General features: G+C 35.9%; 1 protein-coding gene across 1 annotated transcript in view; it reads right to left on the reverse strand.

The window, feature by feature from the left end:
• LOC149793349 (proprotein convertase subtilisin/kexin type 7-like) overlaps positions 1-17,164 on the reverse strand; it is a 78,481-nt gene that overhangs the window by 43,970 nt on the left and 17,347 nt on the right. Inside the window, exons 6-11 of the mRNA XM_089967336.1 lie at positions 16,529-16,619; positions 14,710-14,764; positions 13,742-13,880; positions 12,746-12,846; positions 9,627-9,803; positions 1,713-1,820 (exon numbers count right to left, since the gene is read on the reverse strand). Coding sequence (XP_089823462.1) covers positions 1,713-1,820; positions 9,627-9,803; positions 12,746-12,846; positions 13,742-13,880; positions 14,710-14,764; positions 16,529-16,619 — 671 coding nt within the window. The remainder of the gene's footprint in view (positions 1-1,712; positions 1,821-9,626; positions 9,804-12,745; positions 12,847-13,741; positions 13,881-14,709; positions 14,765-16,528; positions 16,620-17,164) is intronic.

A 17,164-nucleotide genomic window follows, 5' to 3' on the forward strand; every position in this document is an offset into this window, starting at 1 on the left:
GAACGGGTGCATTACAAATGGCACCAACTCACTCCCATCTGCTCCATGAATGGGTGCATTACAAATGGCACCAACTCACTCCCATTTGCTCCATGAATGGGTGCATTACAAATGGCACCAACTCACTCCCATTTGCTTCATGAACGGGAGCATTACAAATGACCCACTCTCACTACCATTTGCCCCTTGAATGAGTACATTACAAATGGCCCACTCTCACTACCATTTGCCCCATGAATGGGTTCATTACAAATGACCCACTCTCACTATCATTTGTCCCTTGAATGAGTACATTACAAATGGCCCACAATCACTACCATTTGCCTCATGAATGGGTACATTACAAATGGCCCTCTCTCACAACCATTTGTCCCATGAAGCTTTAAACAGGGTACCTTGTTTAGGGAAACCAAATTTGGGAAACGATGTGAATGCTTGAAATCCAACTCCTTCAAGTACTCATCAATACATTCAGCATCCTATGTAAAAGATCTGAAATTAACATGTGTGTGTGATTTGGAGTTTTAACATATCTTTAAAAAAATTTCAGTCATATCACTATGAAGTGACAGTTTATAGTGATGTATAGCACTGAAACATCATGCCACAGACACATAGCATAATTTCCCACCCAGTCCCATTATCCTCACACCAGGCCGACCAGTCCTAGCACTAACCTCTTAATGCTGAGTGCCAAGCAAGGCAGCTACTAGTACCATTTTTATCAGTCATTGGTGTGACTTGGCCGGGTTTCAAACCCGCAACCTCCAGCATCCAAGGCAGATGCTCTAACTACAAGGCCACTGGAGCAGTCACCTGAAGTTAATCAACAAGGGCCATAACTATGTCCAAAATGGAGTATATGAGGCAAAAGACACATCTACAAAACAATGTTCACATCAAATTGCAGCAGAATATGTTGAATTTGTCTGGAGCTATACTTATTACAAGCAACATTCTATATATTTAAAGCTGACTGACAAGGGCCATAACTCTATCCAAAATGGTGTAGATGAAACAAAACTCAAAAGCACAACTACACATATGAGACAATGTTCTTACTTAATTCCATAAAAGCTGTTGTTGGATAACTTTCTGTCAGTTTGGAGACAGGCATTTGTCCAGATTCTTCTCTAAACAGAGGTGAGTTTATTTACCCCTGTAACATTTAAACCATGCATGTTGTAGGGTGGGGTCCCTGCTACAGGTTTGGGCCCCACTCAAATCATCTATCCATTGTTGTTGTTGTTGTTGTTGTTGTGGGGTTTAACGCCATTTTTCAGCACGATAGGCTATACATGGCGGCCAGTATTAATGGTGGAGGAAGAACCTGGAAAACCCCGGAAAGAACCACCAACCCACGAGAAGCTACTGGCAGGCTTCTATCCATTGACTGATGCCCTTAATTACCATGGGGTAAATTGGCCATATTCCAACAGACAAAATCTTTTAACACCAGGCCCCTTAGACAATCCCTGTTGATAGTAATAGTAAAAAGATGTTCCTGAAGGCAATGTAAGGAAATTTCCAACAGCTGCAGCCAATCAGTAAAGACAATACAGCACAAGAATTTCATGGGTTTATTTGGACCAATCAGATTGAAATATAGTGATATGTTAAATGAAACATAAAAAATATTAACTGCATATATTATAAGTAATGTTTACCAACTATGTGATCTATACAGTTTACTAAACTTGTTATCTTCTTACCTTAGCAGCACTGACCATTCTCCAGGCTTTCATCAGCCCAAACCCATGTTTGTGGCTGTGCCAGAGTCCTGCACCATTTTTCTGCCATTGTGCCAGGTCTATATCCACCTAAAACATACAAGAACAGGAGACAATGTGAACATCAATGTGATTTCATCTTTATTCATGTAGCTGTATTATTTATCACCCGAGTACTTATAATTTCTAGATCACTTCCAATTCAGCATAAGAATCTAACAATCTGAAGCTATTATGTAAAGCTAATTTATTCATAATTGTTAATAAACTTTCAAATTTCAAATATTAAACTACACAAAAACTCAAACAACTCCAAAAACTCAAACTAAAAGTAAAATTTTAAAAAATCACACAAAACCAAATCTCACACAACCCAAAAACTTAAAATAATCCCAAAACTCAAACTGAAAAACAGAGATGATGCAAAAACTCAAACAACACCAAAACTCAAACCAAATAAAAAAGTTGAGCCCAAGCCACTTCAAGTTAACAATGGTATGGTGTGTCTTTCTGCAGCATTGAACTTTGAACACTGAATTTTAAGCAATTACAAACTGTCAATACTAGAATTTTGTATGCATTAGCTCAATACAGATATGATTTTAAACAGCACAGAGATACTTAATTCAGGTAGTTAATGCTGAAAAGAGTAATTCCAGTGTGTTGGCTATGTCTGATACTAATATTTTATTAACAAAATATGTTTCTACACGATTACTTTCCCAATTATAAAACCTTAGGAGAACTTCAACAACCTTGCAAATCAAGCCCTCCCAGATAATACTTTAGCTAAAAAGAGCTAAATATTATCTGCCCACCTAGGTGGAGGTCAGGCAGAGTTATCTCCCCTTCATACATGGACTGGCACCACATGCCAAGAATATTTTAGTTACTACTTCTACTCATACTGAGAAGCATGCTCTAACCAGCAGCTTGGCTAAATGGATGAATCTTCATTAAGATTCACATCCTTATAAATATATGAACCCATGTTTGGATAAATGATCAGATTTATCACTGAGATCCCTATAATCAAATATGGGTTGAGACAGCTGGGCTCGCTGGCTGTCTGTCTGGTATCGCTCAAGATGGTAAGTAGTACTACATACTGGATTGACTGAATCCCAAAAATAAATACCCATGCAACTGGCCATACAGGCCTTGTGGCCCCCCTCAGACTTTTGGGTGGACTTACACTGACTGGACTGCCTAAACATTAAAAATGGGGGAACAATCCCCTACTGCTGATGATGGAAAGAGAGCAAAAATTTGGCATGAAATGAGGACTTGTGTTGCCATCTCCTGTACACATATGCTACCAAAATGCTGATATATCCAGCTGTGAGTGTGACATATCTGCAATAATCATCTGCCCCAAATCTGATAATGTCACATTGGTGGAATGTGTCATCCTTCTGTATTTGGGGATGGGGTAAGGCCCTATCGAGTCCTCCACAAAGATCAAAACTGACTCTGTATTCAAATGTATACTTAATACATTCATACTGGTCTTGCAGGCTTTTCCCATCTTTTCTCTGACTTTTGATGATTTATGCAGAATGAGTATTAACTGACAGACAACCATGAAAACATTTCAGCTACAAACTGCACAAGATGCAAGAGGAAGAGGTACGTTTTGCACATGCCAGGCAGCACCTTCTCTTGCTTTGTACAGTGGATTCCTGTTAAGTCGGACACACTGGAACTAGAACACTATGACCCAATTAAGTGGCTGCCCCAATTATTCAAAGGAGTTAAAAAAGTAAACTTGTATTTTGTCCTTTAAGATTTGTCCCAAATAAATGGCTGCCCTGATTAAAAGATAGCCCAATTAACCAGAATCTACTGCATTTCTTGTATTTACTGCATTGTTATAAGACATATTTCCGAAATGATAAAGAAACAGAAACAATAGTGTTAGTAATTTGTTAAATAACAGTCGTTATAAACAGAGTGCACAAACTTAAGACAGCATACACATATACCTCAAAGCTAACATGCATCAACAATAGCATGTTGTACCCTGTGGTCTAAAAAGGCTAAGTCCAAGAAAGTGATACATTTCACAAAATATCCATCAAAGTAAAAACCTAATGTATACCACCTGTTTATTAGTCCAAATAAATCTAAAAGTTTGAATGGATGCCTGTATTTCACAAACAAAGACTTGGATCAATGGGAGACTTATTCCATATGTATGGAAGTGAAGCTTAAAAACTGGCAAGGGAAGATATGGGTAAGAGTGGTTGTGAATTTTCATCTTTATGTATGGCTGGATTTGGGAAGTTACCAGTATTATACTCCTAATGTTAAACAGATTGGAGAATGTATTGAAAGGAAAATTTGTCCATATATTGCATGGATGTCCCTACCAATATAATGTTATTAAAGGGTGAAGGTCTCCGCAAAATAGAGGTCATAAACCAATACAATTTTGCCAAAATACTTTTTTATAAGAATGGACCTACTGTAAGTACCTACAAATAAGCACAACTGCAAATAATATAAACTCTAATCTTCAAGCGCATAATTCACGAGCAGATCAAGGTCTGTTATTTGTTCTACTGATCACTCTTAACAAACTGCACAGACCCAGATCTGCTTGCACATTATGCAATGGCATATTTGGGTTTGTGCAGTTTGCGTGTGTGATTTGGATTTTTAATGTAGCTTTTTCTTAAAAATTCTGTCACATTGCTATGTCTCCAGTGTGACAGTTTATAATGATTTCTAGCACTGGGGCATCATGCTGCAGACATGTGATGATCTTTTCTGGTTGGAACACGTAGGACCATTACACATGGACAACTTTACAGCAGATTCAGGGCCAAGATTTAATTAAAATGAAAATGCAAGGGAAATATATATTTTTGTTTAGTTTTTTCCCCTGAAGAAATTATGCAAAACAGTGGTGAAAAAAGTAGTTTAATATACATTATAAACACAACAGATATCTTGAGGTATGTATGTGTGATTTGGATTTTTAACGTAGCTTTAACAATTTTTCAGTCATATCGCCATGATGTCGGCAGTGTGGCAGTTTATAGTGATGTCTAGCATTGGGGCAGCATGCTGCAGACATGCAGCATGATGTCCAACCCAGTCACATTATCCTGACACCAGGCCGACCAGTCCTAACACTAACCTCCTAATGCTGAGTGCCAAGCGAGGCAGTTGTTAGTACCATTTTTGTAAGTCTTTGGTATGACTCGACCGGGAATCAAACGCACGACCTCCCGCATCCAAGGCGGATGCTCTAACCACTGGGCCAATGGAGTGGCCTCTGCAGTTTGCAGTTGGATTCTACTTACAAGGGAGTATATATGGAATATAAAGCCTCATAGAAAACTTGGTTTTAGCCACTGAAGTCCATCAACAGTAATTTATAAGAAATTGAAGGTGAAAATGGTGAAAATCAAATCTAAAGTAGGTTTGTAATGCCTCATGCCAAATTTAATTACAAGCCATAAAGTCCTTCAAAATTTATTAAGCTGAAATGAAACTTGTCACAGATGGAACAAAACAGACTAGGACTTCAGAAGGTCAATGGAAAAAGATGCGAATAAGGTTGAAAAAATGTAGTGTTCCATCACTGATAAATCAAGTCAGTCTTGGTTCACAAGAACTGGTAATGGTCATCTTACCTGAATATATTCTACCATTAGTAAGGAAATAGTAATAGTCTTAATTTAAAAGTTGTAAATTCCAATTTATGGTGATTAAAGTGGCAAAAACACTCAAAACAAGCAAATAATCTGGGTTTTTCATTCATCTTTATTTTGACTTCAATACTATTACATCACAGATTAATTTATGTATATTGTGAGATCCTGTAGTGTATGTGACTGAAAGATTCAACATTAATAATCAGACATGAAAAAACATACTTCATGTAAATCTTGGCAAGATGCAGCTCAACAGGAAACAACTCATCTTTTAAAAAAAAGAAAATTAATGGTTACTTCATTTGTCAGCTATTTCATCAAGGTTAATTATGGATATGGCCTCTTCAAGCTGTCATCATATTGGAAAATATGAATATGAAGGATTGTAGTTGTTGTTGTAGGGTTTAACGCCATTTTTCAACACACGATAGGCTATACATGGCAGCCAGTACTAATGGTGGAGGAAGAACCCAGAAAAACTACAGAAAGAACCACCGACGCACGGAAAGCTAATGGCAAGTTTTCTCACATATCCACATTAGCCGAATCCAAGACTCGAACCCACGCAGACAGAGGTGAGATGGCAGTGATCTGTAACGAAGAGTGCTTTAGACCACTCGGGGCCCCATGAAGGATTGTAAACTTTATTTCCAAACTCAATTTATGGTATAAGATAAAATAAAAGAAGTTTATGATCATCCTGCATGTACTATGATCTCTTTGAAGTTTGTGGTGGAAACCAATGAATCCCTGTTAAACTGAAAATCTGACATATGTGACTACTGTTATGTATATCTACATTGTGTGGTTAACTTTTGTCCATGACTGAAGATTTGTAAGGGTCATTTGTAAACACCATATTACACAGCTAACCATGTCCATGATTGCAGATTGTACTTTAAGATTATGTAAACATTCTGACATGGCCTTCTGACCTTAGGTTTTAGAAGGGGTACCTGCTTCTTGTCTTGTTTTTAAGGTATAGATAAGTTGTTTACTGATCTTTATCTTTGAGTTCAAGGTCTAGCCTAAGAATGTTTTGGAAGAAAACATGTTTACAAATTTGAAGGGAAAATGACCCACATGCTGGTCATTTGATTGTGTCTTAGGTTTTAATATGTCTGAAGTGAGCAAAATAATTTCATTCCAACTTAAAGTTCAGTTGTGTTCAAATGTAACTGGGATTATTGTGAATTCATTCAAAGACTGGATTATATCCCTGTAATACATCATGAATGTTGGAATATCATCTCATTCAAGGCTAATTACACATCACTACATAGCTGCCAACCTTCCAGGCTCACAATTAGTGAAAATAGGGATAAAAAGTCGTGAATTTGGACATGAATTAGTGAAAAATACCATGACAATAACTCCATCCATTCTGACCGTCAATACTACACTATATCAAGATCGCAATATAAAACAAAAACACTACATATATGCAGAAATATTTATTTATTAAGACATGATACTGTGGCAGACTTGAACTTCCTCAACTGCTTGATCGTAAATTTGTTTTCTAAACAGTTCAGACTTCTTGCCTGCTGGTTGATCTTGCTGACTAAAATTGCTGACAAAGTTTCTGCAGCTAAGTCTGTCTTATTTTTCCTCACTAGAGAAAATACTCTTTTGCTGTCACTGTTGCTGTGAGGAATGCACAGGAGATGCAGCACTTCTGGTTCTTCCAAAGGAAAATTTGGAAGCAATTTTCGAGTCTGGGAACATTTGGCGGAACAAATGTTTAGCATGGTCTCCAGCTGATAAAGGTAGATCGTGTTCGACAAGAAAACTCACAAATAATGCTTCAGCATTGGTAGCTTGCAGGTCTTCCGCCGATGGCTTAAAATATTCCAAAGCTGAAATCTGCAAATTCTTAATTTTCCCAATTTCAGCGTGTTTTTTGCAACCAATGTGCTTCCTCACGTTGTCTCTGAGACCATGCCCAATACTACAGTTTGTGGTACTGAGTGCAAAAAGCATCATGTATATCAATGTTTAATGGCAGAATGCAAGGCCAATTTTTGATATATTCCAAATTAAACTTCACTTTTTGAGCAATACATTTCTTTTTCATTGGTGGTGAAGACATTTTCAAGACCTTACATGCGATGCTGAACGGTAACTCAAATCAGTGTTGGTGACGCATGCGCAGAGCAAAATTCTGGTTAGACCCCAGATTCTCTCAAAAGCATTTGTAAAACTACACTTATACATATAGACTAAAATAGGCTAAAATGCTTGCTACAGGGCCAACTGTACAAATCGGCTGTAGTTCTACTAATATTGCAACCAGCAGAACTGGACTGTTTCGGCAACTGCGAATATCATGACTAGCGCTTAACAGGAAATAGTGTAAAAGAACTTTCTTGGATAAAAGAGCTTTGGGTTCCATTAAGTATGTACCTGGTTTTGATTGGAAATTAAAACAATTACAATTGAAAACCAAATGGCATTAGAGTTAAGAAATCTCCTGCTTCAGACAGCAATGATGGAAATTCAAAATCAATAAGAGAAGAGGGAGATATACAAAGGCTAAGAGAAAAAGAAGAAAGAGAAATACAATTAGAGAAAGAGGAAAGGGAAAGAGAGGAAAAAGAGGCAAATGAAAGAGCGGTAAATATAATTGCAGAGAAAGAGATGAAGAGACAGAGAGAAAAAAAAGAGAGGGAAATGCAGTGCCAAGAGAAGAAAGAGAAAAACAAGTGAAATTACAAGAATTCAAACTAGCAGACACAGCACACTCCCACCCCCTTTACACACTAGTTCAGATTTTGATGTTAACAGAATATTTGGTTAGTATTAAACAATAAGAAGCAGATCAACAGTTTCCTGGCCAAGAAAGCATTGGACTTTATTATTACAAAGTGTAATTACTGGACTTTATTATTACAAAGTGCAATTACTGGACTTTATTATTACAAAGTGCAATTACTGGACTTTATTATTACAAAGTGTAATTACTGGACTTTATTATTACAAAGTGCAATTACTGGACTTTATTATTACAAAGTGTAATTACTGGACTTTATTATTACAAAGTGTAATTACTGGACTTTATTATTACAAAGTGTAATTACTGGACTTTATTATTACAAAGTGTAATTACTGGACTTTATTATTACAAAGTGTGACAGATGGTGCTCAGCCAAGAAGGTTGATCAAGATTACAATAACCTCAGACAACTCACATTAGTTGAAAAGTTCAAGAACTGCATCCAAAGTGATGTCAACACCTATCCTGTTGAGCAAACTATGTAAAATGCTGCTCGAACAGCTGATGACTAGTACTTGACTCATAAAATTTGTTTGTCATTAGGTCTTCCTTTAAGCAGTCGTTTGGAAGATAATCATCTCAGTCTAATACAAGTACTTCCAAATATCAGTCTCGCACAAATATTAGGAATCAGATTTCTGACAAGACTAAACAGAAATCCTTATCTCTCCTACATGCACTTATTGTAGGAAGAAAGGGCACATAATTTATGATTGCTACAGACTGGAAAATAAGCACCACAATAAAAACAGAGTTAATCCAATTACTCTTATTTTAAAGAGGTCTAGGTCACTTCTAAGTCCTTACCAGCTCTATGTGCTGGGATGGGGCTAAGAAGTGTCAACAACAGGTCACTGTGGTTGAAGTCAAACAAACCTCAGTCTAATTTTATTATGGAGAATTATGAACATCACTGGAATTCATTCGGAATACTCTGTACATTTGGACTTCTGATAGGACATTTAGGATTATCTGGGATTTAATTCACAATACTATAAGTTCCTTTTAAATTTTTGTTTTGTAATATAGAGAAATAAACGTGTTAGCTTTGTTTTTTCTGTTAATTAGTTAAAGACCATAGAGTTGTAACACCAGGGCTAATGTTTTGTAAAATGCAGGAGAGCTGAGAACAGGTCTCCTGGTAATGTTGAGGACAGTTATCCACTCTCCTCAAATATTTATAACAATATCATTTACGACACATCATCGTTTACGGCATGTCATATATCAAAATGGCAGAACCAGTAAACATATCAGTATTTGTGAAAGGAAACTGCCATGAAATCTGGAATAAAAATTGATAAGTTTGCTCAGGAAACATTTGGAAACTTTTGTTTGGAAAATGGATCTCTCTCATGGAAGTAATTTAAGGAGCACAACAATGTCTGAGAACGATTATGCTCCTCAAAACACAAGCTGTGTAACACTATATATTTTGCTTGATGAATAGTTTACCTTTTGAGCTGTCAGTATGATTAGATACTGTACATCTCTCCATGTCAAACAAGGCTGTACTTCCAACATCAATGCTATTAAGCCAGCTGCTATTGGTGCTGCTGCACTGGTTCCTGTGTGGTCCTCTGTGCAACCATTCCTGTCATCACGTAAACTTTTGGTCAAATCTGTAGTAACCTGAAAAGAATATTTAAAACATAACTTTTATCACTTAAATAAATATTGTTGTTGTTGTTGTCATGTGGTTTAAAGCCATTTTTCAGCACAAGATAGGCTATGCATGGCAGCCAGTATTAAGTGTGGAGGAAGAACCTGGGAAAACCCCGGGAACAACCACCGACCCACGAGAAGCTACTTGCAAGCTTTCTCACATACCCACATTGGCCAAATCCGAGACTCAAACCCAAGCAGACAGAGGTGAGATGGCAGTGATCCGTAACGGAGAGCACTTCAGACCACTCGGGGCCCCTTAAATAAATGTAATGCATATCTGCTATAAATTACAGATACAGATATATGTCCATCTATATTATCCCTACCACAAAAATGGCCTGATGCCAAAGTCTGGAAACTGAGCACAAAAATTTGAACTTGCACTGAAGCCTTTTTAATTATAAACTATACTTAAGGTCTTCTGACCTAGGTAAAATTATGCAAACATGTTCAGTAAGCAATAATAATAAGTTACTTCTGAAACTTTTATAACTCTGACTCTAACTGGAATAGTTTATGAAAGACTAAATATCAGAGTTCTGAGATTTAGTTCCATTTTTGTGCAGTTTCATCACAAGTCCTGGCTCCATGCTCTTAAAAAATGTTGAGAATGGAACTCGAACTGAAGCAAAATAAATATAATGAGATATGATACAAAGAGTTTATTGATTTAATTAGGGAAGTTAAGTTTTAAGATTTATTTATTCCACTTAAATTTACAGAATTTCAAAACTTCCAAATATTGTGCTTGCTAAGAAAATATTATAAATACAAGGATCACGCCACACATTCTTTAACTTTCTGAGCATGGAATTCAATTTCAAGGTCCCATAACTTTGACACACTGTTAGCTTTAATTTAAAAAAATAAAGTCAGATGGATATAACTTAAAGATTTTTCTCAGCTTGAGTACTTATAATATACTGCAAAATTTCTCTGATCTAACTGAGAGCCAAGAATCATATCTAGTCTTAAGTCTAAATTCAAGTTTTATGCTCCAAATGTTTTGAAACTAAAATGGTTAATCTATATTCAGATTTATTTGTACAGATATTGGACTTCCTCATTTAGACTTCCTCATTCAGACTTCCTTATTTAGACTTCCTTATTTTTAGACTTCCTCATTCAGAATTCTTCATTCAGACTTCCTCATTCAGCCTTCCTTATTCAGACTTCCTGATTTAGACTTCCTCATTTAGACTTCCTCATTCAGACTTCCTCATTTAGACTTCCTCAATCAGACTTCCTTATTTAGGCTTCCTCATTCAGACTTTCTCATTTAGACTTCCTCATTCATACTTCCTCTTTAGACCATTTTGAAGATCAAAATACATTTTAAAAAATCAAACATTTTGTGCATTCACTGAAATGTGTTAAGTATTTATGCCTTTTTAAAACAAGGATATATTACCATCATCATTCTCTTTTCTTCAAAGCAATAACGTAGCTGTCATACAAAATAATAATTATATTCCATCAATATATTTATAATTTACTTTTATCAGTCCTCACCCTCCTTGATTTGTCTGCAGCATTTGACACAATAGACCATGATATATTACTTCACCATCTCTAGCATGTATTTGGCATTCATGATACAGCCTTACCATGGTTCAAGTCCTACTTGGTCAACAGGACACAAATTGTATCTGCAAATGGAATACACTCCAGCCCAGTTGATCTATGTTGTGGTGTTCCACAGGGGTCTGTTATTGAGCCTGTTCTCTTCGTTTTGTACACTCAGTCGCTCTCAAGTGTCATAGATCATCATCCAGTGTCTCACCAAATGTATGCTGATGACACCCAAATATACAAATCTAGCCACCCAACTGAAGTTGATGCTACCATCCAAGGTGTAGAGAGGTGCATTTCTGATGTGAAATCATGGATGACATGTAACAAGCTGCAGATGAATGATGATAAAACTGAGGCCATTCTGATCACAACAAAAAGACTTTCTCATTCACATCCTTTACCTCAAACAATAAATATCAGCAATGCCAACATTAAATTCACACAATCAGTATGAAACCTAGGTGTTACTCTGGACAGTACTCTCACATTGCACCAACATGTCATGAACATATGCAAGGCTGCATATCTTGAGCTGAGACACATCAGCTCAATTCGCAAATATCTTTCAGTTGATGCCCCTAAAACACTTGTGTGTTCATTAGTACTTTCAAGACTGGACTATTGTAACTCAATTCTGTCTGGTTCATCTCAATATCTACTCCAGAAACTTCAAAAAGTTCAAAACACAGCTGTTCGGATCATACTTAGAGTACCACGATCAGAGCACACCTCCCCGCTGCTCTGTACCCTATACTGGCTATCCATTCGATCCAGAATCAAACGAAAAATTTGTTCTCTGTGCTACGTTTCACTGTCAGACTCTAGTCCAACATACCTATCCGACCTCACCCATGTGTACACACCAGCAAGATACTAACGCTCCTCTTCTGACAACTGTATACTCATTATTCCCACTATGAAAACAAAGTCATATGGACAACGTTCTTTTGCATACCAGGGCCCAGCAACGTGGAATGAATTGCCCACTGAACTTAGACACAAAGACAGAATAATCACATTCAAGAGGGCTCTCAAAACACACTTATTTCGACTGCAAGAACAAACTTAAAGACCTAATAATGTTTCCTAGCCGAAATATTCTCAGCATGTTTTTTATTTTTTTAATGTTTTTCTAATTTCATGGTGTTTGTTTTTGTAATAATATTATTATATGTTTTTTATCTTATAGGTGTTGTCTAATGTTGTAAAGCGCTTAGAGCTTCTAAAGATTAGGCGCTATACAAAGTCCTCATTATTATTATTAATTTAGTTTTCCAATGTTATAAATGTCCTGTGAAAATTAATGCACTGAAGCAAAAATCATTACTCACAATATTTCTTGTAAAGGATCCCCCACTGCTGAAGGTGACAGCTAACATGGAAGCACACTCCTCGGAGTAGAAAGGCATGTGACCCGTCTCATCAACAGCACCTAAACACATAAACCAATATCAGTGACATGTTTAATAAACCTTTTCATGTGACCAGAAACCCTCAAGATCAAATGGTTTTCAGTTTAACTGAGGTAATTTTATGAAAATGGAGACATTTATGTCCACATAACTTACACTAATGTTTTCACTTACAGGCATCTGATTACTGTTATACTGTGAATTGCTTTCATGGTGGTTGGCAATTAATAATCATATTAGTTGCAATACCTCTTGGTTTACAGCAATCATGCAAAACTATTACCCCATAAAATTGTTTTTACAAAATAAAGTGATGCCCATTTATTGTCTCTACAAAAAGGAAAGTAAATCTAATGTTATTTCCTCAAGTTACTTTAAGACAATAATGAAAGCCTCCAATTCAGTAATATCCTGGCTATTAACATGTCTGTTTTTTTTAAATATTGTCTTCCACCTACCCATCTAGTCGAACTTCTTCACCCAATTTCTATTTTTTTGTAAATGCAGTGACAATTTTGAACAGCCAAATGTCACCCATGATTATATTCAAATCTCAATGACAATCAACTTGAAGGAGTTACATAAAATCATGTACAAATTGTTGACGGACAATTTAATTATGAAATAATAACAATTCAATTTCCACAAACAACTTTGATGGTATAAGCATCAACTACAGCAGTCACAAATAATGAAATATGGAGGTCCGGGGGAGACATAATAATAAAAAAACGGACTATATGAAGAAAAATCGGATTCAAGTCAGGAGAAAAGCAGAGAAAAATCATATCTGCACCAACAACAACACTTCAGCCAAAAAGTGATACTTATATCTTGCCTTTGCTTTACTGTTAAAATTATTTTTTTTGTGAAGAACCTTTCATAATTAATGAATGAAACAACTCTCTCTCTCACCTATGGTTACTGTGTAGATTGAATTTGCATATCCATCATAGTTACAGTTGTCTCCTTGACGACCTCCATTGCCACTAGCAACTACATAGATACTTCCGTAACCATGACGACCAAAGTCTATTCCATACTTCATTGCAGCCTACAATTTAAAAAATGGAAAAGAAATTAATTATATTGTAATTTAAATGATTTTGTAAATATTACTACTGTATCCAATGATTTATACATCTATTAATATACTGTAAATCTCACAATCTTAGTGTCATTCGATTTTAATCTGTTAAAGCATATTAGCAAGATAAGATCCGAGTGAAGCAACAACATGCAAAACTGTAAATGTTTAGTGGCAATTCTTTTCATAAACACATGAAATAAGATGACACTCTATAACAGAACAAATGCATTATGAAATTGAAATTGAAAGTAATTGCTGAAAAAGATATGCAACTGAAAGAAAAACTAAATTAAAAAAACTAGTAAGTCACTTAAACAATTCAGTACCTATTTGCAGTACGTCACTAATAAAAATAAAAATAGTACCTCTTTGCAGTTAGTTATTTTAAACAGTACACACAAATCCATTCTCTTATTTGTTAGTTTATAAGATGCCATTCATGAAACAATAGCCACTAAAATCTAACTTCAGTTATAAAGATGCAGAAACATCCCTCCGGATAGTCATCAACAATATTATAACCATTTTTATCACAAAATTTAAAAATGAATAAAAATGTGACAAAACTGATTTACTCACTAAAATCACACTAAAATGTTATGCACACTAATATTTCCTAATTCCTACCTACATACCTACCAAAATGGATAGACAGAAAGAGAATGGGACAGAGAGATGGCACATTTACATTCACATAAATATAAACACAGGAATAATACATATTAATAAAAAAAAAAAAAGAGATAGAACAGAGAGAAATTTGACTGGTCCAGTTCAGCTGGTTGGAACTTACTGCTGCCATGTGATGTGGACCATCCACTGTCTTACCATCATCATCAGGACCCCAACTGAAAGGAAATACACCTGGTCAATTAGAATACTAAAATGAAACCCAACTATATTAACAAGAGGTCCAAGTGGGCCTGAAATCACTCACCTGCCTGACTTCTACCTCAAAGCTAAATTGCAGTTGGCCAAGAAATCTGGATTATATGGATGCCTACTGACATTTTAAAGTTTTTCTTTTTTAGGTAACATTAGCCATATTTGGCAATATCTGTATAAACTTTAAATGCATCCATGAAAGGAAGCTTTTTAAACACATTTGGCAAAATTCTGTTCAGGAGTTTTAGACAGGTTCGTTAACAGTTCTCATACAGATCAGGAAAACTGAAATTCAATGACTTTTCAAGGATCAATTTTCAGATTTCAAGGACTACTGTCTTTATGAAGTGTTCTACTTTCAGAACTTTGCAAGGAACAAAAACAAAAACAATAAAGAAATACATAACCAGCTTTTCTGATGCAAATGACAGCAATGACAAAGAATAAGATGATTTATTGGCACTGAATTTATAAAAGGGGACACTGAAACATCTGGCTCCTGTTTTTTCATTAGTCCATGTACTTCTTTCAATTTGCATCGCTACATAGGTCAGCAATTCCTGCAATTTTTGTTTTTTCTGGCATATTAAACATTAAGCAAAGCACCCTGTGTTTCTATGTTGCACCATTTTATACATTGGGGCTGTTCACAGTATTACTGTTGATTCATAGTACTCCACTGATTATGTTAAAAAAAATTCTAAGTTCTAATCTATCAGCTGTTTCAGTATTTACCACAAAAAAAAACCAGGTGTGCAAACAATATTTGTGCATGAATGAGATGTTTTAATTACCATTATCATAATGTATGCTCCCACCCATTTGGTTTGTCTATCCATCCCAGGGACTGTTCCAGTACCCTAAGTGTTCAGAGTACTTGCCTCTGATGCAGAAGGTCACGGGTTCGAACCCCAGCCATGGCATACAGCATTATGACGTTAGTGTTAGGCCTGGTCAGCCTGGTGTCTGGAATAATGTGACTGGGTGGGACATGATGCTACATGTCTGTGGCATGATGCCCTAGTGCTAGACATCACTATAAACTGACACACTGCAGACACTGTAGCGATGACTGAAAAACTGTGCAAGCTACATTAAAAATCCAAATTACAAGCACATACACACACGCATGCATTATCCATCCCAGAAAAATGTTTTTTTAGTATGATTATGCAAAATAAATCACTATATATAGACAACACAGGTCCCTAGACTTGTCTGAAAAATGAGCTCAAATGACTGATTTTTAACATGGCCTGTAATACATCTGAAAATTGGTGCCAGTAAATTATCCTGATCATTTATCTGGTCATTTGTTTAAGCACTCTACAGTCACAAAGCCAAAGATAAATGATGTGTGAAAGTGTATCTCCTTGACTTATCAAAATTCTGTAATTGAAAAAATGGCCTCAGTATCCACACTATTACATTAATTACTCAGACCTTAAAATTTGTACTGTGCTGTATGAAGAGATGTAGCAGTTCACTAATGTATATCAATATCGCTATGGTTTCTGTGATCGTATACTGTATATACAGTTCAGTAGTATAACAATACATCTGCAAATTAAGTGTGACAATATATCAATTTAGTAGCACCAGAATGTGATGTACCTACTCGTACAAGAAATAAAGTTGAGAAAATCAAAGAAATTGAAGACTTTATATCTCTTCAATAATTTACTAAAGATTGGGTTATGCTGACTCATGGAATCAAACAAAGATACCTGCAGCTATAGATGTCATTAATTTGCATGAACTTGTTGAACGCTGTGGCTTCAAGAGCATCTGTCATTAGACCATCAAGAACTCGTAATCCTGCAAGATAAAGGAAGTTTTATTACATGCCATCTATACTCATTTATAAGTCTGTTCCACTGCATAGAGTAAAACCTGGCATCACATAATACCATATATACTCACTTATAAGTCAGATCTACTGCATAGAGAAAGACCTAGCATCACATAATACCATATATATTCACTTATAAGTCTGATCCACTGCATAGAGTAAGACCTGGCATCACATAATACCATATATACTCATTTATAAGTCTGATCCACTGCAGAGAGTAAGACCTGGCATCACATAATCCCATATGTACTCATTTATAAGTCTGATCCACTGCAGAGAGTAAGACCTGGCATCACATAATACCATATATACTCACTTATAAGTCTGATCCACTGCATAGAGTAAGACCTGGCATCACATAATACCATATATACTCATTTATAAGTCTGATCCACTGCATAGAGTAAGACCTGGCATCACATAATACCATATATACTCATTTATAAGTCTGATCCACAGCATAGAGTAAGACCTGGCATCACATAATACCATATATACTCACTTATAA

This window comes from Sinohyriopsis cumingii, chromosome 8 (assembly GCF_028554795.1).
Source record: "Sinohyriopsis cumingii isolate HCF-2022 chromosome 8, ASM2855479v2, whole genome shotgun sequence".
Classification (NCBI taxonomy): Eukaryota; Metazoa; Mollusca; class Bivalvia; order Unionida; family Unionidae; genus Sinohyriopsis; species Sinohyriopsis cumingii.